The sequence below is a fragment of the Anabrus simplex genome, chromosome 3 (assembly GCF_040414725.1).
Source record: "Anabrus simplex isolate iqAnaSimp1 chromosome 3, ASM4041472v1, whole genome shotgun sequence".
Lineage (NCBI taxonomy): Eukaryota > Metazoa > Arthropoda > Insecta > Orthoptera > Tettigoniidae > Anabrus > Anabrus simplex.
The window spans coordinates 524,562,804-524,589,600 of NC_090267.1; the positions used below are offsets into that span (position 1 = coordinate 524,562,804).

Genomic DNA, 26,797 nt, shown 5'->3' on the forward strand with positions numbered 1-26,797 from the left:
TTTTTTGGCATCACTTTAATAAGTATTTTCTGGGTTTTGTGCTAAAGGTACAGCTATAATTCTTGTAACATATAAAGAGCAGTATATTATGAGCTGTTTATGACCATGTAGTACTACCTTGCTTTTATAGGATGTGTGAAATAAATAAAAATTTGGACAGATAAGTTTTCCAAAAACATTTTGTATTAGTTACTTCAGGTACACTTTTCTCAGTTGTTTTTGATTCAAATACTCTCAAATTTTGTTCACATACTAGGAATAGACGTTGGAAGATGAGTAACCACTTTGTTTCATTATTATTGGGACAGAATGCAAGAAAAAAATTGCGAACGCTTTCTTTTCAAATGTATTCAAAAACATGTAGCAATGTTTCTCTTCCCAATCCAGGCCTACTATTATTTGGAAATTAAAATAGGTTAACATTCAAGTACTCCATTAGGCAAGTTAATGTACAAAAACTTAGCCCTCTATCTTAAATGGTTTCCTAGTTATTGGTACCTAAACATGAAAAATGAGTATTAACGGGAAACAGCTGGCAAAGTTAAAAGTATATTTTTTCAGAGAGTTACCTGTATTTTAGAACATCCCATGTGAATAATCATGATCTTTCTCCAGTTCTGATTCTTCCCTCTTCCTATTTAGATTCCTATTTATCATCCTGGCCTCTTTGGTGATCTGTTCAGCATACTTTTCGGCATCTCGTACTCTCCACCTTGCCAACAGTGATGACACTATTTTTCATATTAGGTCCACATTCAATCCCCAAGTTCTTCAATACATTCATTCTAGCTCCATTGAAACAGATTACTGCATCTAAAACACTCATCTTGAGAGTTTTATGCCCAAAGAGAACATTTTTTGGTACTCATCCCCAAATACAATGGTTCAAATTTGCATTAGGATTCTGAGTTCCACCATGTAAGCTGTTGGCGAGGAGTTTTGTGTCACTCAGATCTCTGTAAATTGGTTTAATGGCAGCCATTACCGCTGCAGGAGGAGAATGTTTATGAGTGTAGAGCTCACCAGATACCAGTGCTCTTTGATAATCACACCAAATGTCACTACCTTTTGGATAGAGCTCGTGAGTTGGGTGACCGTCTGTGGCCCACACTGCCCTTCTCATTACCTGTACATCATTCGATGGTGCAGTTCTCCTGATAGCTAGACCATGTACCATCAGCTAATCTACCTCGTCCTGACAATGTTTCGCCACCACAAAGTCACGATATCCAAGCATCACGATGTTCAACATAAACAATGTATACAAATACATTGGGCAAGCAGAAACATTTCAAGGAGTTTAAACATAAGCCAGGATTGCCAACCAAGGAATTCATGCATTTTTCCAGATGCTAAACAGGGGACCTTCTGTGTTATGTCTAATGATAACCAACAGTACACTGATGACATTTAAAGTAGGCGTGAGGCTTGGGACGCTTATTTTAGAAAACAAATTTAAGGTACTTTTAGACGTCTAAACTCCAACAATCTATATGTATTTGGATTCAGAAAAGAATGAAGAATTTGATGGTGCCAAAATAAAAAAAAAATCGATTTTTCATCATGCAAGAGTACGTTGTGTCCTTAACTGGAAGATGTCGGGACTTGCAATCCATTGTAACGGTCGGAGTAATGTTACCAATACCTGTGATTTATTCGCCAGTTGAGCAGAAAAATACGTTTATTTACATTTCCATTTATTGTGTCTAAATAGGAAAGCGCATGTAAAGACTGTGTGTTCACTGTATGAACCACGAGAAGATCGTCGATGTTTAGAGTTCGACTTTATGCATTGAAGCGTGAACGTGCGTGCAAAACAGTCTATTGGAAGAAGGCTACATATTGTATTGCCACTATCAAGCGCAAATTCTCGTCACAGTTTTGCACTGGGTGGGTGAAGACAAGTGCTGTTTCTCTCAGGAGACGTTAGCTGTTATCGTCTGTACATAAACAGTAAATACAGGGATAGATTGGCCACCCTTGGGCTTCTCTTGTCTACAATGCTTCCTTCTCAAGCAAGCATTTCTGCTGATCATGATCACGATTACGAGCCATGTACTCTGTTCATCCACGAGGTGGGAAACAAATGAAATGCCATGACTGTCCCAAGGTTACGTTTGCATAGCATTTTGAAGGGAAGGAAGAACTTGCTGCCTAAAAAGATGTAGAATATAATCTCGAGATGTCAAATTGTCACGCCGCCGAAAAGAGTCTTCAGAAAAATGTCATTGTCATGAATATTTAACAAAAATGTAACTTTAAAGTATCTTAGGGGCAAAAGATCCACATGTGTCGACGCCCCGAACATATAGCGTTTTCAAAAACTTTAGAGTAGGGACTGAAGCTCTCTCATGTCGACAGATTTACTGGCATGCAATAGAACTCTTGCGGGAAAAGTTCCGGCTTTCCTAAACTAGTCAGTTTGTTACAGTAACAAGCTCGGTTAAACTTCTGTTCAAGCAGAATACAGAGCTTAAAGGGGACAACGAGCACGTATCTGTTCATGCGAATGAGAGAACTGTTCATTTAACAGATATTTATAAAATTAGGTTTGCTGATTGTAAATTTTATTTTCATTCTATGTTATAAAAATGACTACGCAGAAAGATTGCAATTGATATGTGTTATAATTCTATAAAGTATCACTATTTTCTTGCCTGTTTCGATACGCGTCGTGATTCGTAATGTTGTATCGTAGGATTATATTCTTCCACATGTTGATAAATTGGAGACGTATTGATATATCCACATCTTTGATAAATCAACTATTGATTTAATAATTTTCAACAATACGTGATGTAGCTTTAAGAAAAACAAACTCTTCTATTTTAAGTTACAGGATATTGCGATCTCCTAAGAAACTTCTGCTTAAGGAGAAATTTTAGATATAGTTATGCCTTTCATGATCAACTGCAATAATTTTAAACTCTTATACCTAATGAATAAGCTTTAATTAATATGTTTTCTTCTTCTGCTCCCACTACTGAGGTACATGGATAACATGGCGGTCGCCAGTTCAGCAGCATGATAAACTCTCTATTGCAGTTTGTTGGTACGAGCTATCCTCGTCTCCACCTCACACAACTAGTCAGTGATACAGACGTGACTTCATATCTCACGAAGGATTCAAACTCTCTGTTCCAGTTTGTTGGTACGAGTTATCCTCTTCCCCACCTCACACAACTAGTCAGTGATACAGACGTGACTTCATATCTCACGAAGTATTCAAACTCTCTGTTCCAGTTTGTTGGTATGAGCTATCCTCGTCTCCACCTCACACAACTAGTCAGTGATATGATGGAGTTCATGTAAATACCTCCCTTGATTGACATTTTCGGAACTGGGTTTTATAGCCATAGAAATCTGCATAGAGATATTGTTCATCAAGATGTGAACTAATTTCAGTTTAAATGCGATTTGAAGTTACGAACTGCTCATATTTTCCGACCCTGAGAACGTTGTTCAATTCATTTGAACATTACGCGGTATCAACTAGAACTATGTTTCAGGCTTCATGCCTCTGTCTGATGCTGCTGAACTCGCACCTCTCACCTGGCGAATGCAGACGAGCCTGTGGAGTCTGTGTACTACGAGCATGGAGGCCGGATGGACCCTTTACCCACGCCTCGGTGTGAATCCAGCAGATCCGATGGATCCTGGTTGATCTTAAACATACAACGGGGTTAAGGATGGACCCTTTACCCACGCCTCGATGTGAATCCAGCCGATCCGATGGATCCTGGTTGATCTTAAACATACAACGGGGTTAATAGCCCTTGAAAATTCTTCACGTTCTTTTCATTAGGTCCAGAAATACCTTCGCCTTTATGTTTGTTTTAATTATGTGATTTTCTACTAGACTCATTGTCGTAAGTATGGCGACTGCCTTCGAATATCGACTACACCTACGAAATGTAAGTTTTAACCTTTCTGATTCAATTTCGAGGATTCTTCAACTGCTCAGCTATTGGTATTTCGACATGCACCTATTATGTGTCATGCGAGTCATTTCAAACTGTGTATTATACGTTCTGAAAACTTAAATTCGTGAATTAATATGATTATTGTTATTATTATTATTTTGGATGTAAGGAAATCTTTGTTAATAGGTTCTCATTGGTAAAAACGAGTGTCTTGCTAATTTTGTCTTGTTCTAAAACTTATTATTATTGATTGGCAAAACCTCGAGCTCTTGTTTGAGTAGTCAAAAAGAGAGGCAGAGTTCACAAATTTTATGTGTATGATGTTGCATTCCGTTCTTTAATTTTATTATGTTTAATAAATTTCTGGCCGTTTCTTTAACTTTGCTGGGGACTTGGTTTTCTGATTTTCTTTTGTCCCTAACTTTTGGATTGTTGCATCCCTATTCGGGATTGGCCCAAACCTTTCTATGGTGGGCGTGTTTTGTTGTCGTTGCCATAGTAATGATTGCTGGTGGTATCAAGTAATGTCGATCGCTAATCTTGCCTATATTATTACCTGAAGATAATTTGAGTGTGATTGTGTTAATATTCCCTTATCATTGCGTATCGGGATATTATTCTATTATCATAGGCCCGATTCCTTTTATGTAATTTATTTATTTTACTTCTTTCTATTAGGGGATGTGTTGTAAAATTTCTTGTGAGAGCTCCTCGCTTAGCACGCTGTGTAGGTTTTAAACCTGGTTTAAAAGAATTTCTTATGGATATGAAACTATCATTTAACACAAAATTTCAAACAAATGGTATGACGTAAACTGGTGAAAAGGGTAAATTGACCTGAAATCAAAGGCACCGAGGTTGTTAATTAACTTTTCTTGTAAATTTTGTTCAACTAGGTTACGTAGTTGGTTGAGCCATTAAACCATAGATCTCGTTAATTAGGATCGATTGATCATTAGGGTAAACTGTTAGATTGCTTAATATATTTTTATTCTTTCCTATTTCTTGAAGATGTTATGCATTTTAATTGTCCAAAGAATATTTTAAATTAAAATTGCCTATTTACTTTGAAGAGAACTATGGTGTTGTCTTTCTTGTTCAGGATTTAAAATTCATACAGTGACGTGTTTATTTTCTTTCCACGCTTTGTGGTCACCTGCGCAGTTTGGGGTAATTAATTTCTGTATTTGTGTTTTTTCAAGGTGACAATGGCTTCCACTTGTTCCTTTTATAAGGTTAATTTTATTGTTGCTGCCAGTGTGGACAATAGGGGGATGAATACGTGACATAATATGTCACGAAGGTTTCAAACTCCTACCGAATTTTATAACATCAATTCCAGTGGCCTCCATCTACTAGACAGATGTTATTAAATCAGAAAATCTGATGCAGCTTTAATAATTTTCAGAAGTGTGCAGGACAAATATCACTCAGTGTTCCAGCACATCCTTTAAGAGAAACAAAGATTATGTGCTAATAAATATGAAGAAGCATCACAAGTAGTGAAGAGAAGCGGGGGGGCTCCAAACATCCCTTCTTCTCGTATACTGACCAACCTCTTATATTCTTCAAGAATTCTATGATGTTCGGCACTGCAATAACTCGCAGGAATGTTATCAGACTCTGGGAGTTCTCAATACCACTGCAGAAATGTAAGGGTCAAAAAGATGAAGAAATTAATAAGTGGAAATGATTAATGCAAGATACCGTAAGCACTTTCAAGACGTTCTGAAATGGCTGTGCAAAGGTGGGATGAACGAATACTGAATGAAAACTGCTCCAAACATGAACTGATATAAAGGAAAGGAACTGTAGAGTTGAAAGAAGATTTTGCTAGAAATCTGCAAAGGGTTGATGGAGAAGCAAGCATAAATCTTAGGAAAGGAGGGAAAACAGAAAGAATAAACTCGAATTGAAAGACATGATTGTGGCAGGAGGGCCATCTACGTACCTGTGAAGAGTACTTGTAGGCGCTCCCTACATACTTGCTGTAACCAGAAGTGGCCCAGCTCTCGGTGCAGTTGGCGTGGTAAGGACTCTTCTGTCGTAAGATCTGGACCTGCGCAAACAAAGACCGGTCCACACTCAGTGAGAGCAGGGCTGGGGTTTTCTCGTGTTAATTTTTCATAAATTTCATGAAAATATATAAAATATTGTGTTTATAGTTAAAATATTGAAGCAATTTCATGGTAGTTTCTAGTGCCATACATGTATTCAATCAATGACTGATTTTTACAAGACATTTAACAACAAGTGACATACTTGTACTCACATTCATCACTACAGGTAACAAGCTTACATTCAGCAAATATTTCTCATTTACTCCCTTAGCTAACAGTTGAAAACTCCGGTAATTCACTCTGACTTTTCAAAAGAATTTTGTTTGTTCAAAAACATAATCTAGTGCTTGAAATGTTTTAACATTATGTTCGATAGCACATACTTGTAGAAAACTGACGACACTGTATTCATATGCTACGCGTGTCTCAAGGTTCTGCAATCAAGTTCCAATTCAAGGCAATGCCGGAAACGTGGATTTTCAGAATTTTAGACTTGTCTGGATTACAAAAATATTCCCCAACTAAGTGTTGATCCTGAGATGATAGTGGATTGTTCTGATTGAAAAATTCTACAATTGCTTCAAAATACTCAACAGATATTCCACGGAATTAAACAAACTTGACCATCCTGTCATGACAGGAAGAGAAAACAATTTTGGTGTCAGGTCGTCAGGTGTAACTTGCGTTCTCCACATTCTCCCACCTTGCAAAAGCAGTTTTGCAACACATCGACAACTGAAAATTTATACTCTTACACTTCACTCATAGATGTGAACCACTATAAGTCTAGTTTCTTGAGTGGTCGAACAGCTCTACCACAGCGAGTCTTGAATTCACTCCTGAGTCACTACTGGCAACATCTTCGTTGTTTACTGTTTCTCCTGTTCGGTATTGTGATGCATTGGTAAAATCTTTCTTCTCAGGACAGTTTATCTCTAGAGGATAAAGTCTTTGTACTGGACGAAGCAAGACACCAGTTGCTGTCTTAATCCTGCCCAGACTCTTCCAGGTAACAGCTCCACCACTCTTCCTAAGGACCAGTTGATTAGCTTCTTGTCGTTGCTCTCCACCAACACGATGTCTCCAACTTGGAGGGATCCCCCTTGCTTTTGGCTCCGTGATTGAAGAAATCCCAAGTATTCTTTTTTGAAGCGCTTTCTAAGGCTCTCTCGAACAGCTTGTAGATAACGCCATCTGTCATTCAAACTGCAAGATTGAACTTGGTCCAAGTCGGTTACATCATTACCCTCTAGATTCTGTAGGAACATGGAAGGGCGTAGTGGCTTCAGTTCATCTTCTTCAGAAACATAAGTTAGAGGTCGGTTGTTCATCAAATTCTCACAATCGCACAAAAGAGTGCACATTTCTTCATAATTTTGACAAGCCTTGCCCAAATTACGGCCTAGCAAATCCTTTAAAATCCGAATTAGTCTTTCCCAGAATCCTCCCCACCAGGCTGCCGTGGGAGAGTTCAGCTTCCAGGTAATTTTCAGAAGACCACATGTCTTCTCTATTTCAGTCCAGTCCAATTGTTACAGCGCCTTACGCAGTCCTGCGAAATTCGTCCCATTGTCAGAATAAATGGTATTCACTCTTCCTCTTCTTGCCACAAATCTGCGTAGAGCTTGGACATAAGCTACCGTACTAAGTGAAGTGATCAACTCTAGATGCACAGCCCGATAAACCGCACAAGTGAAAATAACAATCCATCCCTTTTCTGCACCTCGTAGAAATACAGGGCCTGCTAGTTCTGTACCAGTGATCTGGAAAGTACTCGATGCTTTAATTCGATCCTCTGGTAATGGAGCGAAAGGTACTCCCAAAGCTTTAGCAGAGGTACGGCGACAGATCACACATCTCCGAACAACTGCTGCCACCAATCTTCTTCCTCTAAGAATCCAAAACCTTTGGCGCAACAAAACAAGTAGCGTATGTGTCCCAGCATGATTATGAAAATAATGAAACTGTTCAATCATCCTTTCAACCATTACATGTCTTGAGGGAAGTACAATTGGATAGGTATATTCTGGAGTGTTGTCAGAATCAACAACTCTAGATTTCATGCGAAGAATTCCTTCGTTATCTGTGAACACCTGCAGATTCTTCAATTGCTCCTTTCTTTCTTCTTCATAAAGAGTTTCACTCTGGATAAGGAAGAACAGCTTCTTCTCAGCGTAAAGAAATTCTTCACTACCAATTTCTTTAGATACATGATGCCTATGATTACACTGCCTGAATCTCAAAATCCAAGCAATACTTCTAACGATTTTACTGTATCGAGAGAATCGTGAGCTTAGTTGCAGTAAGATCGTTCTCACAACAGTGATCTTGGCAGTTACAACTGTTTTTCTTCTTTCCCTGTTGACTTCCTCCCATACTGGTTCAGGACGGTTAGAGACCCATTCTTCCTCTTTACTTTTAAGCCAAGAGGGGCCCTCCCACCATCGGGATCTCCAAAGTTGTGCAGGTGAACATCCTCTAGACAGCGGGTCTGCTGGGTTGAGACCGCCCGCAACGTGCCTCCATGAATCAGCCTTACTGTACTCGTGAATCTCCTTTACCCGATTCCCTACAAACACAGACCAATGTCCTTTGTTTTCTATCCAGGATAAGACTACTGTTGAATCGGACCAAAACACTGTGTGTATACTATCCCTATGTAGGCATCGCAGGCTCAACCGAGACATCCTAACTCCAAGGGGCGCACCCATCAGTTCGCGACGAGGTAGTGTTAGTTCCTTGAGAGGTGCCACTCTCGATTTAGCCATCAGAAGGCTCAGTTTGATTTCATTTTCATCTTCTGTCCTCGGAAATGTACAACAACCAAACGCCCGTTTGCTGGCGTCAACAAATACATGCAATGAGCTGTTGTCATGCAGGAAAATCCTTCTAGGTATCCGGCAGTCATGTACAGTACCGGTCAAAAGTTTAGGACAACATTAAAAAATCATGAAGTTCCATCTACAACCTAAAATTTTGCTACTAGACCTCTGTATTTTTTTCCTGAGCTCTCGCATCTAATATGATATACGTCGCCTGATTTTAGTGATTTACACCAAGTAGTGTATAAGTTATACATTTTTAACTGTTGGAAGGTCACGTCAGAAAGTCTCCATTTTTGGAAATATTATGTACTATATATACTCTTTTTTTTTTTTGCTAGGGGCTTTACGTCGCGCCGACACAGATAGGTCATATGGCGACGATGGGATAGGAAAGGTCTAGGAGTTGGCAGGAAGCGGCCGTGGCCTTAATTAAGGTACAGCCCCAGCATTTGCCTGGTGTGAAAATGGGAAACCACGGAAAACCATTTTCAGGGCTGCCGATAGTGGGATTCGAACCTACTACCTCCCGGATGCAAGCTCACAGCCGCGCGCCTCTACGCGCACGGCCAACTCGCCCGGTATATACTCTAATCACCAACAAGATTCTTTTATAGACTTAGCAATAGCTGGGGGTCATTTTAGTATAAATAGAAAAATTCCGAAAAAATGCGGCACCGACTTTTGTGCTTTTATTTTTTGTTTCAAATCAACTCTAAAATGGTCAATGTTTCCTTGTTCTTGTCATAGGTCTCAGTGTGAGCTATCGTCATCGGAGATGTGTTCTTGGTTGCCATCCACAAAGTGCAAATGGAACTATCACGGCAGATAAGTTTCATGCCGATAGCTCGACCTGAGACCTTGGGCCATACACGACAAAGGCAAAGAAAAATCAATCATTTTGGTCCTGGTTCGAAAAAAATTAAACACGCAAAAGAAAAAAGGGTGCCGCATATTTTCGGAAGCTTTATATTTATACTAAAATGGCCCTTACCTATCTCTAAGTGTACAAAAAACTCTTGGCGGTGATACTTGCAACCAATTAGAGTGTACAGTACATTATATAACCAAAATTTTTTATCTTTTGTTGTGACCGTCCAAGAGTTAAAAATGCATAACATCCGCATTATTTGGACTAACTCAATGAAATTACGTGACATATATCTTATTAGATGTGAGAGCTCAGAAAGAAAATTACAGATATCTCGTGGCACAATTTTAGGTTCTAGGTGACATTTCGTGATTTCTTTACGTGGTCCTAAACTTCTGACCGGTACTGTAGGTATTGTAACTGCTGGTTCCATTGAAGGAATTCTTCACAAATATCTTCTGGTAAAACCTCATCCCATCCTATCTTCTTTTGCATCGTTTTCTGTAGAATGAGTTTGGGAATAAGAGTTTCTTGGGTCGAAAATCCAAATATTTTCTGCACACTGGAGAGTACCACCCTTCGGGTTACCAAACCTGTAGTTGGGTTGAAGTTGCATCCAAGTTCATCTATGTCACAATACCATAGAAGTCCTAAGACATTTTCAGTTGTGCCAACATTACAATCTGAGGAATTCACCCATCCCCTCAAATTGAAACCTGCAGAGGACATCAACTCTTGTGTCTTTAAAATAAATGGGCCAATCTCTTCTTTTAAAACAACTCCAATAAGACAGTTGTCCACATAAAATGCATGTTTCAATTTATTAGCTACTTCCTTTAAATGAGTTGGGGAACCATCCAGAAGGTGGTTCAGTACTGAAACCAATAAAAAGGGACTGGAACAGACCCCAAAAACCACCCTACAATGTCTAAAACTGGCGACCTTTCCCTTATCCCACCAAAGAAAACGAAGCATTTCTCTATCTTCAGGATCAATTATAATCTGCAGGAAGGCCTTCTCTATATCAGCAATTAGACCTATAGGGTAGGATCGGAAATTGGTGAGTACGGATGGAACAAGGTCAATGAGGTTTGGTCCAGGTTCGAGGCACTTATTTAAAGAATTACCATTTCTGTCCTTGTTGGAAACATCAAACACTGGCCTAATCTTTGTAGTACCACTGTCTTTCAGCAGAGCTCTGTGAGGCAGATAATGCGTAGCTCCATCCGAAACCTCGTTTGCAACGCCTTCAATGATCCCCTTACTTTCCCATTCTTGAAGCACTTCATCATAATCCTGAAATTTCTGCATTCCTCGTAACTTTCTTGAAGTGTTCAACAATCGTTTCTCAGTAACTTTACGATTTGATTCCAGAGAAGCACAACCGTCAATCCAAGGCAGTTTAACAATGTAGCGTCCAGATGCTGCTTCTCTCTTCACTGTCTTATCGAAGAACATCTTGACCTGTTGTTCCCTCTCTTCCTTTTCGATCTGCTCGCCAGGATCTTTTATACCCATAGCTTCAATTTCCCACAAATCCGTTACTCTTGTTGATTGAGTCAATGTAAGTAGTGTAAGACGAGGCAGTTGGTGAGGTGGTCTCAGAAGGGCCCATAAGTGTCCACCCCAAACAAGTTCTCACAGCCACCAGATTCTTGTATACGTGCACAAAGTCTGGCGTGATTATCTGAACCCAGACATCAGCTCCTAACAATACCTGTATTTCACTAGCATTGTTATCATCACACTGTCTAACATCAGTAAGTTCAACTCCCTTATCCTTCAGTAAATTAAACAAGTCAGCGTCAACTAGGGGAGCACTACCACAAATACAATCAGAACCTAACACAGTAGCATCACATCTCCTTTCCTCGTTCATACCCAACAGGGTTATCTGATAGGACTCGAAGCTAACAGGTCCTGTTTTCTTACCTCCAAATAATTCTTGACTTAGGGTTACCTTTCCGGTTTGTTTCAACTCTAATTTCTTAGCACAAGACTTCTTGATGTAGCTTTTCTGCGATCCACTGTCGCAAAGAACTCTCACTCTGTGAGTGGACGCACCAACAACTACCTTAGCAGATAGGTCACTTGTCCTTCGTTACGTCCTGCCATCATGCTAACTGTATTTGAAACTGAATCATCTGAGGCTGTCTTCGCACACATCAAAGCGTAATGTTTCGGACACTTCACGAACATCTTACATTTAGCACTGACATGTCCCTGTTGTAGACACCTAAAACAAGCTCCCTTTTCCTTTAACGTCCCTTCGCATTCTTCTAGAGAACAATCGATAGCTACAGCACAGTCTTGGGAGGGATGTGTAGTTCTGCTACAAAACACGCGTGCTAGTTTTTTGTTGTTCTTACTTCCCTTACTAACGGAAACATCCTCTACTAAAACTAAAGCAGCTGCTGAAGGCATTTCCCTCTTCTTAATTTTGATTTTATCATCTTGCTTAACACGATCTACCCTCTAATTAGCTTCAAAAGAACCTTGCCTTAGCTTAAGTCGTTCATCCCCTTCAACCTCAGTCTTTAAGAAGGCTAACAGTTCTGTCAAGCAACAGTCAGGTTCCTTGGTAGACGTTTCTTTCGATACACGGTACCTGTCCCAGGTTTTAAACATGACCTCTGGTAAGGCACTCTCCACAAGGGGAAATAACATTGCTGCGTATTTCTCCTTTGTCACTCCTAATTAGTCAAGCGCCCTCAACTATCTTTCCAGACTGTCATACAGTTGTGCTATGGATCTTAATCTGTCTTTCTTTAACACCAAGGATAAAAGTTCCCTAACATAGTATTCAATAAGTAACTCATCCTTCCCATACCTAGACTTCAACAAATCTATAGCCTTTTTATAGTTTTCCTTGGAAGGAGGAAAGTTTTCTACCAGTTTCTGAGCAGGTGAACCAGGTTCCATACATTGAATGAAATAAACAAATTTGTCTTCATCTTTAAGGCTGTCATCTTCATGTATTTTAGTAAATTGCGCCCAAAACCCAATCCAACCTTTGACATTCCCATCAAACCTTTTGAGCTCTAGTTTTGGTAGTATTAATAATCTCTTATTGGAAGAACGCGAACAGTTACTATTGACTTCCGAAACATCTTGATCTGCAACTTGTAAGGCCTGCACCGGTAAAACTTCAGACGTTGTCACGCAAGTTTGTATCATAGTAATCATGGCTGACGGTGGGCGAATGGACACTGCCATTGGTTGAAGGCTAGTCCACTGAAATGTCATTCCCATAATTCAATACAGACAGAAGTTATGACCAACTTACGCGATGAAAAGACCTAAGAGTGAGGCAATGTCAAAGAATAACCATATGAAACAAATAAGAGTAAGAATATCTGGCTATGTTGAACTATGGTAGTGACATTTCATAGGGCAAATCTTCAGGCGATGCAGAGTCCATTCGTGCCAACGCCAGCCACGATTATATAACAACGTGATGAAATAGTTGAGACGTTTCGATGCAGTAATTACGATTCTAAACACTTGAAACCAGAGATAGCGCTAGTTATGCTTAAATATGAATACGAAATAGAGGCTTAAATCCGCGCGACTTGTGATTGAATATAAAAAAGAAATAGAGGCCTAATTATTAGTAGTACGTAGCGTTCCCGACACCGGGAGAAAAAAATCACAACGAAATGTAACGTGAATGATAAACAATGTATAATAGAGAAGAAGAATGTGTGTAAATGGAACCAACCTTAATGTAGTGGAGGTTAGGCGACGACACGAAAAAACAACACGATTGAACTTCTCAATCACTAATAATTTGACGTGACGGCCACACCATTCACATACTCTGCTACTTGAAATCAAATTGTGACGTACATAGAATTGAAGTAAATCATTGAAATTGTTCTTGTAATTCGCTGAAAAACTTGTTACATTAATAACACATCCATCGTACGATGCCATGTCAATGTAATTAGATATGTTTTCTGTATCAACAATGGCCAGATGCACTGGTTGCGCTATGTACGAAGAAAGAAGTAGTAGGCTTTGCTTCTATCAATCCTATCATTTCGTGACCAGTAAGCGACATAGAATGCCGTGGTGTATTAATGGGAAGAGAAACGTCATTGTGGTCCAGGGCTAAGTCGTGCGAGTCGTCTGCGAGAAAAATAAACATAGTCCAGGGCTAACCTAACCTAACCGCGAGTCGTCTGCGAGAAAAATAAATAACCTAACCTAACCTAACCTAACCTGCGATAAAATTAAACATAGTCCTAACCTAACCTAACCTAACCTATGTGAAAACGAATGTAATTGTGGTCCAGGGCTCAACAAATGTAATTGTGGTCCAGGGCTCAGTACCATTTAGTTCCTAAGTACAGTGGTTGGCAGCATCGGCGAGTCGTGCAAGTCGTCTGCGAGAAAAATAAACATAGGACAGTCATACCGCGCGTAGATATTACCGATGCAAGCGGTAACCATGGTACTAATGTTGCGTGACATAGACTGAAGTTCTAATCCTGCACCTTCTCTCTAACCTTAAAAAATTTCAGTCCGTACTCACTGCAATTGTCCATCTCTGTTTCAAGCACGATGTCTTCTAGGTTTTCTCTTTGCAGCAGTTCATTGTAGACTTCATCATCAATACGTTTTAACTTCTCGTATCTTTCCACAAGTGAAGCATACCTGCTACGAATTTCTATGTGGTCACAATCGGCAAGATTCAGTCGTTCTTCAAGCTTATTCACTTCGCGAGTAAACACGCCGCGTAATACTCGTCGTTCGGTCATCGTTCTTCTAATTTATATTGATGTTGAAATTGCCTGTCGTCGTGTCACGGTCGCCAAATGTTCTATGCAATAACAAATAATTTACTTTAACACAATTTATTCATACAATTCAACACCATCTTCAAAACTATAAGCAAGGAAACACATAACATAGAACAAAAGACTGTCTTTCTTATGCTTGAAATCGATTAGTCGCCAAAGGTGTAACTTGCGTTCTCCACAGTAATGCTATCTTTCGTTTTAGGCTATAAAATGACTTAAAAGGGGAGAAAAATTCTCAATTACGTTCCGGATGAAATGGGGCATGCAATATAGGATGTTAGAAATGGGTCTTCATTGAAATCAGCAACTAAAAGGCATGGTGTGCCAAGAATTACCCTAATATATATATAGGAGACAGGGCAAAATTAAAAAATCCAGAATGAGCCTAAACCCCATTTTCTCACTAGAGGAGAGGCCTGTTTTCCAATTGTGAAAGAGGAATTAATATAGTGTTGTGCAACTTTTAATACGATTAATTAGGAAGTCCCAGTTCAAAATCTGGCCGTAAGTGGTTTAAACCATTCTTGAGTAGACACCCCACAAACACCAGAAATCCTAACAACATCTAGAGCATCGGTGTCAGCCCAAGACCTGTACAAAGAAATATATAATTACCTGCATGATGAAAATGTTTTGGATGGACTAGATAATCCGGTGAGGGTTTTTAAAGCAGACGAGACTGGGATATTTTTGAATCAGAAAGGAGGGAAAATTCTAGCAGAGAAGGGAGAAAAAAGATTTACCATCCAGATGAAAATGAATGTTTAACTGTCATGATAACAGCCAGTGCAGCAGGTGTGATGGCCCCTCCATTAATTGTGTTTAAATATGAAAGGATCCCATCAGAAATAGCAGCCACAATTCCCTCAGCTTGGGGAATAGGTCGTTCAGAAAGTGGTTGGATGCCCGGAGGACTTCTTTATGAATTTGTCACCAATATATTTTATCCATGGCTCAACAGTCTGTGATGGCCATTCCTCGCACATGACTCTTCACACTAGTGAGTCATCCTCATAGCCCTTTATCCCAACGCAACACATCTAATCCAACCGATGAATGTTTCTGTTTTCAGATCATTGAAAGGCCGCTGGAAGGAGAAAGTTCAATCGTGAAGAACAGAAAATATTGATTCGCCGATCTTGAAAAAGAACGATTTTTCACCGATTTTAAGATCGATGCTTAATATCATCCCCTCTACAGCCATCCAGAATGGCTTTAGGAGGTGCGGTTTGGTGCCTTAGAATGCATCCGCTGTGTTAGACGATGAATTTCCTTCTGTAAATGAAAATCTTAATGTAAATGTTATTTCAAAATTAAATTTGAATGAGAACAAGACAGCACTTAAAGTTTTGTAAAATATCATTATTACCAAAGGAAAACTATTAGAATTTCAAGGAGCTGAAGAATGGAATAGAGAGATAAAGGACACATCGTTATATTATGCATGGAGAGAAATTAAAACCTAGTGTATTAGTCATGATGTGATCCCACACCCGAAGAAAAGCATTGAGCATTTAATTGAGCATGAAAAGCAACCAGAACCACGAATCTCGGAAGATGTCACAAGTACTATTATTAAATCAGCGCCAAATACCATCCCTGTGCAATCAACGAACAACACCAAGAAGGAACCCAAGTAATGTTCCCAGTCCATTTAAAACATATTTTTTCTGGCCAGATGTTTCTACTGTGTGCAAGAAGAGGAAAAGAGAAACGCTACCATCTGTTGTCACTTCGAAATCGTGGCAGGAATATCACAAGAGTAAGATCAGGAAGAAGCTAGATTTAGAGGAAAACAAGAAGCTGAAGGCCATGGAAAAAGATCAAGAAGAAGGAACAGAAAGAAGCAATGAAATTAAAAACGATGGGAAAAAGACAGCCAGCAAAAGGAAAAAGCAGGGTGAAGTCATTTCTTCGGAGGAAGAAGAAGAATGGATTCCTTCAGGAAGCAGTATTGACGATGTAAGCACCCATCTCACTGGCGAGTCAGAAACTGAAGATTTAGAACTTCAGCACCAAGATGATGTTAACGATTTGTCTTCAAAGTTAGGTCCTGTGACTCACGAAGAATGCAGGATGAAGGCAGTGTCCCGGCAGTGAATGAAGCAGTGGAAGAACGTCTGTTAAGCTTAAGTGAGAGAAAGTTTAATAAGAATTTGCCTCGCCTATACGTGACATCACAGTCCAAGAAGGTATTTTTGTTATGTACCAAACTAAAAAAATGAAGAAATATTTCAAATACGTTATCCGAATTACACAGATTCTCGACGAAGATAGTGCTACAGCTGTTATCCCCAACCCCTCAATCGTTTGAGGAATGTATTCAGTAGTATAACGGGATGGTTCTGTGGCAACCTCTTCCTCCCGCGGGAAATTTGAGTTTTGGCGGGAAATTTGAATTTGAATATTGGCCGGAGATTTGAATTTTGACGCGAGATTCGAATTTGTAAACAAAGCCAAGTGCTTTTTGACAGCTGTCATCGACAACAACGCATCGCTAACTTCACTGTTACCATATTAACGGGCCTAAACCTTAGTGGTACCAACTTAACTTCACAAGCGCAGATTTGAATTGGTAAGCGAATCCACGTGCTTTTTGACAGCCACGTACTTTCCGACAGACAACAACGCATCGCTAACCTCATTACTACCATCTTGACGGGCATAAACCTTAGTGCTACCAACTTAACCTCACTAGCATGAGATTTGAATCGGTAAACAAATCCACGTGCTTTTTTGACAGCTGTCATCCGCCATCTTTAATCCATAGAGCACAGTGCTGCCCTCTTTAGCTACTTACCTTTGAAATGTGGTGGCAGATGATTTGAAAAATGCTTTTTGACAGCAGCCATCTTTAATCCAGAGAGCACCGTGCTGCACTCTTTAGCTAGATACCTTTGAAATGTGGTGGCGGCAATTTGAAAAATTCTATGTCCTCTTGTTTGGAAACAAAGCCACGTGTTTTTTTCGACTGCTGTGATCCGCCATCTTTAATCAATAGAGCACTGTGCTTCTATCATGCGGGCAATTTCGTCAGCTGTCATCCACCATCTTTAATCCACAGAGCACCGTGCTGCCCTCTTTATGACATGTAGTAGCGGGAAATTTGAAAAGTTCTGTTAGCTGTCATCCGCCATCTTTAATCAAGAGAGCACCGTGCTGCCATCTTTAGCTTAGATACCTTTGAAATGTGGTGTCGGCAAATTGAAAAATTCCACGTGCTCTTGTTTAGTAAACAAACTCTCGCGCTTTTTGTGAGCTGTCATCCGCCATCTTACATCGCAAACCTAGGTACATACCTTTGAAATATGGTGGCAGATAATTTAAAAAGAAAAATTTACGACAGCCATCTCTCGACGCTAATTGCACAAGATGGTGGCTATACATGACTCCTTAAAGGTGCTTATGCAAGATGGCCGCTATACATAGGTTCTTATGAGACGCCTTTGGGATGCAGGCGCAAGATGGCGGTTACACAAGGCTCTTTATGAGACCCCCTAGGGATGCTTGCACAAGACGGCGGTTGCTCTTATGAGGCGACTTATGGGTCCTTGCACAAGAGGGCTAGAGACGCCCTAAGGATACTTGCGCAAGATGGCGGACGAAAGATGGCGGCTATACACGACTCCTTACGAAACCCTTAAAGGTGCTTGCGCAAGATGGCTGCTGCTCTTATGAAGAGAGCTAGCTTAGAGGTCAACGGTCGTGCTAGTTCGATTCATTAAATTTGGGGCTTAAATGCAAAATGTTAAATATCTCGAAAGCGGTGCATCGTAGAGCAAAACGGACAAAATGTTTCTGCCGAATGCCCCGGTTCGCAGTATGAGGAACATGATAGCATAAGAAAAACATAGTCTAATGATGAGATCAACGGTTTGGTTCCTGCTTAGGCCCTTTGGTATTCGCTCTGTTTTAGCTTGTATTGAAGGAAGTCTTCGTAACATGATCAGGTCTAGCTATGACAGAGAGTATAACGTGCCATGCAGGTTCGATTCATTAAATTTGGGGCGTAAAAGCAAAATGTTAAATATCTCGAAAACGGTGCATCGTAGAGCAAAACAGACAATTTTTTTCCACCTAATACCTAGGTTTGCAGTATCAGGAACATGATAGCATAAGAAAAACATAGTCTAATGATGAGATCGGCGGTTCGATTGCTATTTAGGCCCTTTGGCATTGGCAGCTGTCTAATTCTACAAGATGGCAGCTATACATATCTTCTTATGAGACAGCTTAAGAGCGCTTGCACAAGATGGCTGCTGCTCTTATGAGACACCCTAGGGTTGCTTGCGCAAGGTAGCAGCGACAAGACGGTGACTATACACAGCTCCTTATGATACGGTCTAGAGGTGCTCACACAAGATGGTGGCTGCTCTGATGAAGAAAGCTAGCTTTGCATCTTGCAGGTAACTTTACAGCACTACGCCTCATACATTTGAAATGTGGTGGCGGGTAATTTGAAAAATTCTACGTGCTTTTTCTTAACAGCAGCTATCTTTAAACAATAGCGGCTATACATAAGCTGTTAAGGCCACCTCTTATGTCAAGGCATAGCTCTATCGAACAAGTTTAAACCTGCATCGGGATAGCTAGAGTAAGCACGTGCTGCAGTGATGACGTCATTATGCATGTTTAGACTTGTAAATCACAAAAAAACATAACAAGACTAGAATCGAACACTGCACTCTATGCCGTTAACTTTATCATGTGATTGAAGTGTTTAGAACACTAAATAAGTGATCAAGACTAAAATAGAACACTGTACTCGATACAACATGTGATTAGAACATGTCAGGGGATACCTTTGTTCTAAGAAGATTAGATTGCCGCACATTCCTTGTAGGGCTAATAGGCTAAAGGGCTAATGGGCAGAAGGGCAAAAGGGCTAAAGGGCTAATGGGCTAAAGGGCTAGGGTGCCTCTCCTCTCTTTATCCAGGCTTGAGACCGGCTCTACAACTGGAGGCGGAGTTAACACCCAAAGGAAGGGGAATGTTGGGAAATAATCTATACGAATATAGCTACTCGATCGACTATATACTACAGATGGATGACTTAGGTGAGGGTAAGCGCTTACTTACACGACGTAATTCATGCTCTATTTCAAAAATATCTTCTTTGTACTGTGTGTAACCACCATCATGATAGGCTCTTAGCAGTTGTAAACGTTTTACTAGTACGTTGGGGTCTTTACAGTGTCTTATATCTACATAGCGTAACAGAGGCTTGTTGTGAACTTTGAGTCTATATGCAGTCAGTTGATGTTTTGGGACTTGTTTTGATGTAATACGTGCTTCAGTAGTAGCGTTTCTAGGTGCATTCTCCCTTCCTTAGTGTGTTAACTCCGCCTCCAGTTGTAGAGCCGGTCTTAAGCCCGGATAAAGAGAGGAGAGGCACCCTAGCCATTTAGCCCATTAGCCCTTTTGCACATTAGCCCTTTTGCCCTTTTGCCCACTAGCCCTTTAGCCTATTAGCCCTACAAGGAACGTGCGGTAATCTAATCTTCTTAGAACAAAGGTATCCCCTGACATGTTCTAAACACAAGTTGTATCGAGTACAGTGTTCTATTTTAGTCTTGATCAATTATTTAGTGTTCTAAACTCTTCAATCAATGTTCCGATCACATGATAAATTTAACGGCATAGAGTGCAGTGTTCGATTCTAGTCTTGTTATGTTTCTTATGTGATTTGCAAGTCTAAACATGCATAATGACGTCATCACTGCAGCACGTGCTTACTCTAGCTATCCCGATGCAGGTTTAAACTTGTTCGATAGAGCTATGCCTTGACATAAGAGGAGGCCTTAACAGCTTATGTATAGCCGCTATTGTTTAAAGATAGCTGCTGTTAAGAAAAAGCACGTAGAATTTTTCAAATTACCCGCCACCACATTTCAAATGTATGAGGTTTAGTGCTGTAAAGATACCTGCACGATGCAAAGCTAGCTTTCTTCGTCAGTGCAGTCACCATCTTGTGTGAGCACCTCTAGGCCGTATCATAAGGAGCTGTGTATAGTCACCGTCTTGTCGCTGCTACCTTGCGCAAGCAACCCTAGGGCGTCTCATAAGAGCAGCAGCCATCTTGTGCAAGCGCTCTTAAGCTGTCTCATAAGAAGCTATGTATAGCCGCCATCTTGTAGAATTAGATAGCTGCCAATGCCAAAGGGCCTAAGTAGGAATCGAACCGCCGATCTAATCATTAGACTATGTTTTTCTTATGCTATCATGTTCCTGATACTGCAAACCTAGGTATTAGGTGGAAAAATTTTCTGTTTTGCTCTACGATGCACCGTTTTCGAGATATTTAACATTTTGCATTTAAACCCCAAATTTAATGAATCGAACCTGCACGGCAAGTTATACTCTCTACCATAGCTAGACCTGATCATGTTACGAAGACTTGCTTCAATATAAGCTAAAGAAGCGCGAATGCCAAAGGGCCTAAGTAGGAACCGAACCGTTGATCTCATCATTAGACTATGTTTTTCTTATGCTATCATGTTCCTCATACTGCGAACCGGGGAATTGGGCAGAAAAATTTTGTCCGTTTTGCTCTATGATGCACAGCTTTCGAGATATTTAACATTTTGCATTTAAGCCCCAAATTTAATGAATCGAACTAGCACGACACGTTGGCCTCTAAGCTAGCTTTCTTCATAAGAGCAGCAGCCATCTTGCGCAAGCACCTTTAAGGGTTTCGTAAGGAGTCGTGTATAGCCGCCATCTTTCGTCCGCCATCTTGCGCAAGTATCATTAGGGCGTCTCTAGCCCTCTTGTGCAAGGATCCATAAGTCGCCTCATAAGAGCAACCGCCGTCTTGCGCAAGCATCCCTGGGGGGTCTCATGAGGAGCCTTGTGTAACCGCCATCTTGCGCAAGCATCCCAAGGGCGTCTCATAAGAACCTATGTATAGCGGCCATCTTGCATAAGCACCTTTAAGGAGTCATGTATAGCCACCATCTTGTGCAATTAGCGTCGAGAGATGGCTGTCGAAAATTTTTCTTTTTAAATTATCCGCCACCATATTTCAAAGGTATGTACCTAGGTTTGCGATGTAAGATGGCGGATGACAGCTCACAAAAAGCGCGAGAGATTTGTTTACTAAAGAAGAGCACGTGGAAGTTTTCAATTTGCCGACACCACATTCCAAAGGTATCTAAGCTAAGGAGGGCAGCACGGTGCTCTGTGGATTAAAGGTGGTGGATGACAGCTGACGAAATTGCGCGCATGATAGCAGCACAGTGCTCTATTGATTAATGATGGCGGATGGCAGCTGTCAAAAAACACGTGGCTTTGTTTCCAAACAAGAGCACATAGAATTTTTCATATTGCCGCCACCGTATTTCAAAGGTATCTAGCTAAAGAGTGCAGCACTGAGGTTTGTGATGCAAGATGGCGGATGACAGCTGTCAGAAAAAGGCACGTGAGTTTGTTTCCGAAGAAGAGCACGTGGAATTTGCCACCGCCACGAAGAGGGCAGCACGGTGCTCTCTGGATTAAAGATGGCTGCTGTCAAAAAGCATTTTTCAAATTATCTGCCACCACATTTCAAAGGTAAGTAGCTAAAGAGGGCAGCAATGTGCTCTATGGATTACAGATGGCGGATGACAGCTGTCAAGAAAGCACGTGGATTTGTTTACCGATTCAAATCTCGCGCTAGTGAGGTTAATTTGGTAGCACTAATGTTTAGGCCCGTTAAGATGGCAGCACTGCGGACGATAGGTGACGAATTTGCAGCTACTGCGATAAAGAGGGCAGCACGGTGCTCTGTGGTTTAAAGATGGCGGATGACAGCTGTCAAAATGCACTTGGATTTGTTTACCGATTCAAATCTCGCGCTAGTGAGGTTAAGTTGGTAGCATTAAGGTTTAGGCCCGTCAAGATGGTAGTACTGAGGTTAGCGATGCGTTATTGTCTGTCGAAAAGTACGTGGCTGTCAAAAAGCACGTGGATTCGTTTACCAATTCAAATCTGCGCTTGTGAAGTTAAGTTGGTACCACTAAGGCTTAGGCCCGTTAAGATGGCAACAGTGAGGTTAGCGATGCGTTGTTGTCGATGAGTGCTGTCAAAAAGCACGTGGCTTTGTTTACAAATTAAAATCTCGCTCCAAAATTCAAATCTCCCGCCAAAATTCAAATTTCCCGCGGGAGGAGGAGGTTGCCGCAGAACCATCCAATTATACTTCTGTATTCATTGAAAATGAAAGTGACAAAAGGAATGTTTCTGCAAATGATATCCTTCAAATTCTACCTAAACCTTTAACTTTTGGCAATTCAGGCTGAACAATTCATTACCAGTTTCCCTGTTCAGTAGAAGTGGATTGGTAGATCATGCCGCTTAAATACGGGACAGTAGAAAATACATTTCTAGGCAAATAGGCTGATTAATTGGTTTATATCTCTACCAATCTAATTCAGAAATCAGTTGTTAGGCCTATGTGTTTATGTTAAACTGTCCTCTAAATAGTAACTTTTGCAAATTTCAGAGTTTACCCCAACTCCCATATATCTTTGTGTTATTAGGGACACAATTGAAGTATTTTCATTTTATATTATTTTATTATTAACAGAATTTTGTTTATTTCATGTTCTAACGTTTATTTGCAACCTCATCAAAATGTACACATAACAATGCAAATGCACAAACAACAAAATGAAAACAAAACACAATTACATACTGTAAGGGCAGTAGCACAAAATACGAAGCGTGGAGGGCAAAAACATGAAAGAAAAAGGGCAGGATCTTTACATTAACGTTTGACAGGTTGCCAGGTCAATACTACTAGCTACTAAATAAGAAGCAAGATTAAATTTAAAATAAAGAAATTTTAGTTAAAAATTAAATATGAAAATTTTAAAAATGTATAAGTACAGTTAAATATAGATTCTCTTTTTAAAAACCAAACGCAGTTAAACTTAAAGAGAAACTCTATTATATAATGAATTTTAAATTTAGATAATATGAAGTTTATATCAACATAGGCTTCCTCAAATAATCAAATATTGAAAAACTCAAAACAGATATCATTAAATAAAATTGTCAATAACGTTTAATAAGGTACAGAAAGATTGAAATGTTAAAAAAGGAAAACTTTGTTCGCAACCATATTATTTGAAAGATAAGCACTAGATAATTACTGCACGGAAATTCATAGAGAAATTAGGTGGATGATCATCAGTATGCGGGCCCGCGACTATTAATACTGCTTAAAATTGAAATTTGCTGCACTACGAAAACAAATAATGTCACACGAAAAGTCACACACAAGGACACACGTACAAAGAAAATAGTGGCTGCAACCGCGAATAAAAATTACACCAATTTACCAACCGAGATTAAATTACAATAAAAGAATAGTGGAAAGCAATCCCAACTAAATGAAGAATATCAAGGGAAAAATACTATAAACGTTCCCACATAATAACGGAACAGGAGCAACCATTTACCGATGCCAAGCCATCATCCCGTAATAATCATCAAAGCCCCCAAATTTTAAAACGTGTCCATCAGATAAGATAAGAGATGATCCATTACGTAACAATAATCAAAGGCAAGGAACCCCAAACAATGCGTAGTATGTGACAATAAAACGTAAAGAGAGTGGCATACATTAAGTTAAATCGACCTGCAAATTTCAATTTTTCACAGACTTGACGTTATTAAAATAATAATAATAATAATTTATCCAACAGGTGGTAATAAGAAATTACATTAGCTTTTGTTAAACAGTTCGCCTACAGCTTAGATAATTTAGAATGAAGGGGGCTTTGGATTACGCTGGAATACGTACATGAGGTGTCATTAATTAAAGTCCCGAACAATGCAAATAACGATCACGTCCAAATAATTAGCCGAGAATGCAATAGCAACACAGTTAGAAGGCAAATTCAAACAACGAAGAAAATTATTGAGGAAAATCCACACCAAAATAAATAACAGAAAAATAATAATAATAATAATAAACATCACGGCGATAATAATAATAGTAATAATAATAATAATAATAATAATAATAATAATAATAATAATAATAATAATAATAATCTGAACTAATGAGTAGGCAAACGAAGTACGACCGACAACACAGTAAGTTAGAACTCACACAAAATACAACCTCATAGACGCACAACTAGCGATTCCAAATTCCCCCACATTTCAGTTTAATGTTTTTGTTTTTTCCCCTACGGATTCAGTCCAAAGCCGATACAAGATTTTGCTTATGAAGGTTTATGCGGTGCCGAAAGGGTGCGTTTATGATGTTGGTCAAATCCACGATAAGATCGCTTACTTTTAATGCATGGTCGTACAAGATCGCCGGAATTATTTATGATTTCGAGCCCTTACTTTGAGTGGGGTGTCCGATATTAAGATTTACAACACATTTAGAACTTGCCATGCCGGTAACGGTTAACACACACTCAAAGTTTTCTTCTTACACTAATGAAATATTGAAGTTGGGAGCACACTGACAAGGGAACGTCCACAATGGTGAAGTCGCCGATCGCGATGAAACTTAGCAAACACATTGAGGTACATGTAAAAACAATGCCAGCATCAATTTTAGGCGCCAACATTCATTAGCGCGTTAACTAAGGGGCCTAAAAGTTGCGACATTTCAAGTTCCGCGCCATCAGCGACGAATACCTGCTGGCCAATGCTAAGCCGGCACACACACTTCCCGTCTGGAGACACACCCTCTGCACCGCCTTTTACCCTCCAAGTGGTTCTCCCCGGCACGTTCCACTCCCTTCTCCTCGTGCTTGCCGGCTGCTTGGCTGTGGTACGAGACCGCCGCTATATTTTGCTTCTTTACGTACTATAATTATTGAAATCCTTTAAATCACGTTCCGTTTCACACATAATGATAATAAATAACCTAAACGTATTTACTCATATTTTATGCAAATGTTATATTTTCATTCCTGCTAATTCCGGTGGGTTGTCAATTCGTGGGTACAACCCCGAGTTAAGCACCATCGGGCGTGGACAAACGTGGTATAAGGTACCGCGTTCGACCTAGGCTTAACTTATTATTTACGTCTGAAACACCTTGAAGCTGTCGGTAGTGTCATTTAGAGTGGACATACATATGACATTAAAATAAATCACCCACCTTGAAACAACGTTAAATATCCTTTTATTTAAAGAAATTACGTGCCCGGGTAGAGGATCTCAATGAATGTAATGAGATGTTGTACCTCGGGATATCAAAATATGGTTACAGGTCCAGACCTTCTTTTCATGTCCACTCCGCTAGCCCCATTTTGGGTACGCTATCAGTTGTGTCATAACGAAACGAAATCGCGAACAACAGCAATTATAAACTCCGAGTTAGAAACTGCTGTTATTTCCCGTATTACGTACTCTGGTATAAGGAATCTAGATATAATGTTTTTATTTGTGCTTGTATTGAACGATGTATTTATGTTTTGCAGTGAAAGGCACAACACATTTCAATTGCAGCCATGGTTGTCGAACATAAATCAATTCAATGCATAGACAACTTTGATATGAGTATGACATGGAATGATTGACGTAATAAGCAAAGTCTTTAAAAAGAAATAAAGATGTGCATTTATATATGCAGTAGATATACCGTAATCACTGGCAGAGCTGTAATCCTACTTACTCGTACTTTTGCGCTATAGCTGACAGAGGTCTATGTATTCAACAAGTAGCCATATTAAAGTATCACACTACAGTCTTCTGGGTACAATGGCAGTTACATACGTAAAAGTGTGCATGGCTATTGTACGAACTGGTACAACAATGTAAACTGCCTATACAATGTGGAAATTCCAAGGGAGAGCTATGAGGAAGGCTGCTAGCGTACGCAGTGTAGCACAGGTTCTGTTCGACAGCTAAGCAGACGGCAGCGCGGGGAGAGGGAAAGGAGTGGTGCTGAACCAGGCGGAGTGGAGGGGGGGGAGGAGGAGCAGAAGTGTGGCACAAAGCAGTGTTCCGGCTAAGCATTGGTCAGGAGGAATTCATCGCTGTTCGCGCGGAACTTGAAATGTCGCAACTTTTATGCCCCTTAGTTAACGCGCTAATGAATGTTGGCGCCTAAAATTGATGCTGGCATTGTTTTTACACGTACCTCAATGTGTTTGCTAAGTTTCATCGCGATCGGCGACTTCACCATTGTGAGAAGCATTCAAAAGAGTAAAGGGCATAGCCCTAACGTCCTCACACTCACCTACCAGAGTCACCCTCCATTTCCGACGCTCTCCCTTTACGCCAGAGCTCTACTTAACAGACCCATACAAACGGTGGAAGCCAACACACTGTCTTCGCTCACCCAGAGCAGGCGGAAGAAGGA

At 40.1% G+C, this 26,797-nt stretch overlaps 1 protein-coding gene across 1 annotated transcript in view; it reads right to left on the reverse strand.

Annotated features, from left to right (window-relative positions):
• The window catches only part of LOC136866886 (amiloride-sensitive sodium channel subunit alpha-like), a 547,990-nt gene that overhangs the window by 310,738 nt on the left and 210,455 nt on the right, over positions 1-26,797 (reverse strand). The window contains exon 4 of the mRNA XM_067143979.2: positions 5,875-5,982. Within this exon, the coding sequence (XP_067000080.2) occupies positions 5,875-5,982 (108 nt within the window). The remainder of the gene's footprint in view (positions 1-5,874; positions 5,983-26,797) is intronic.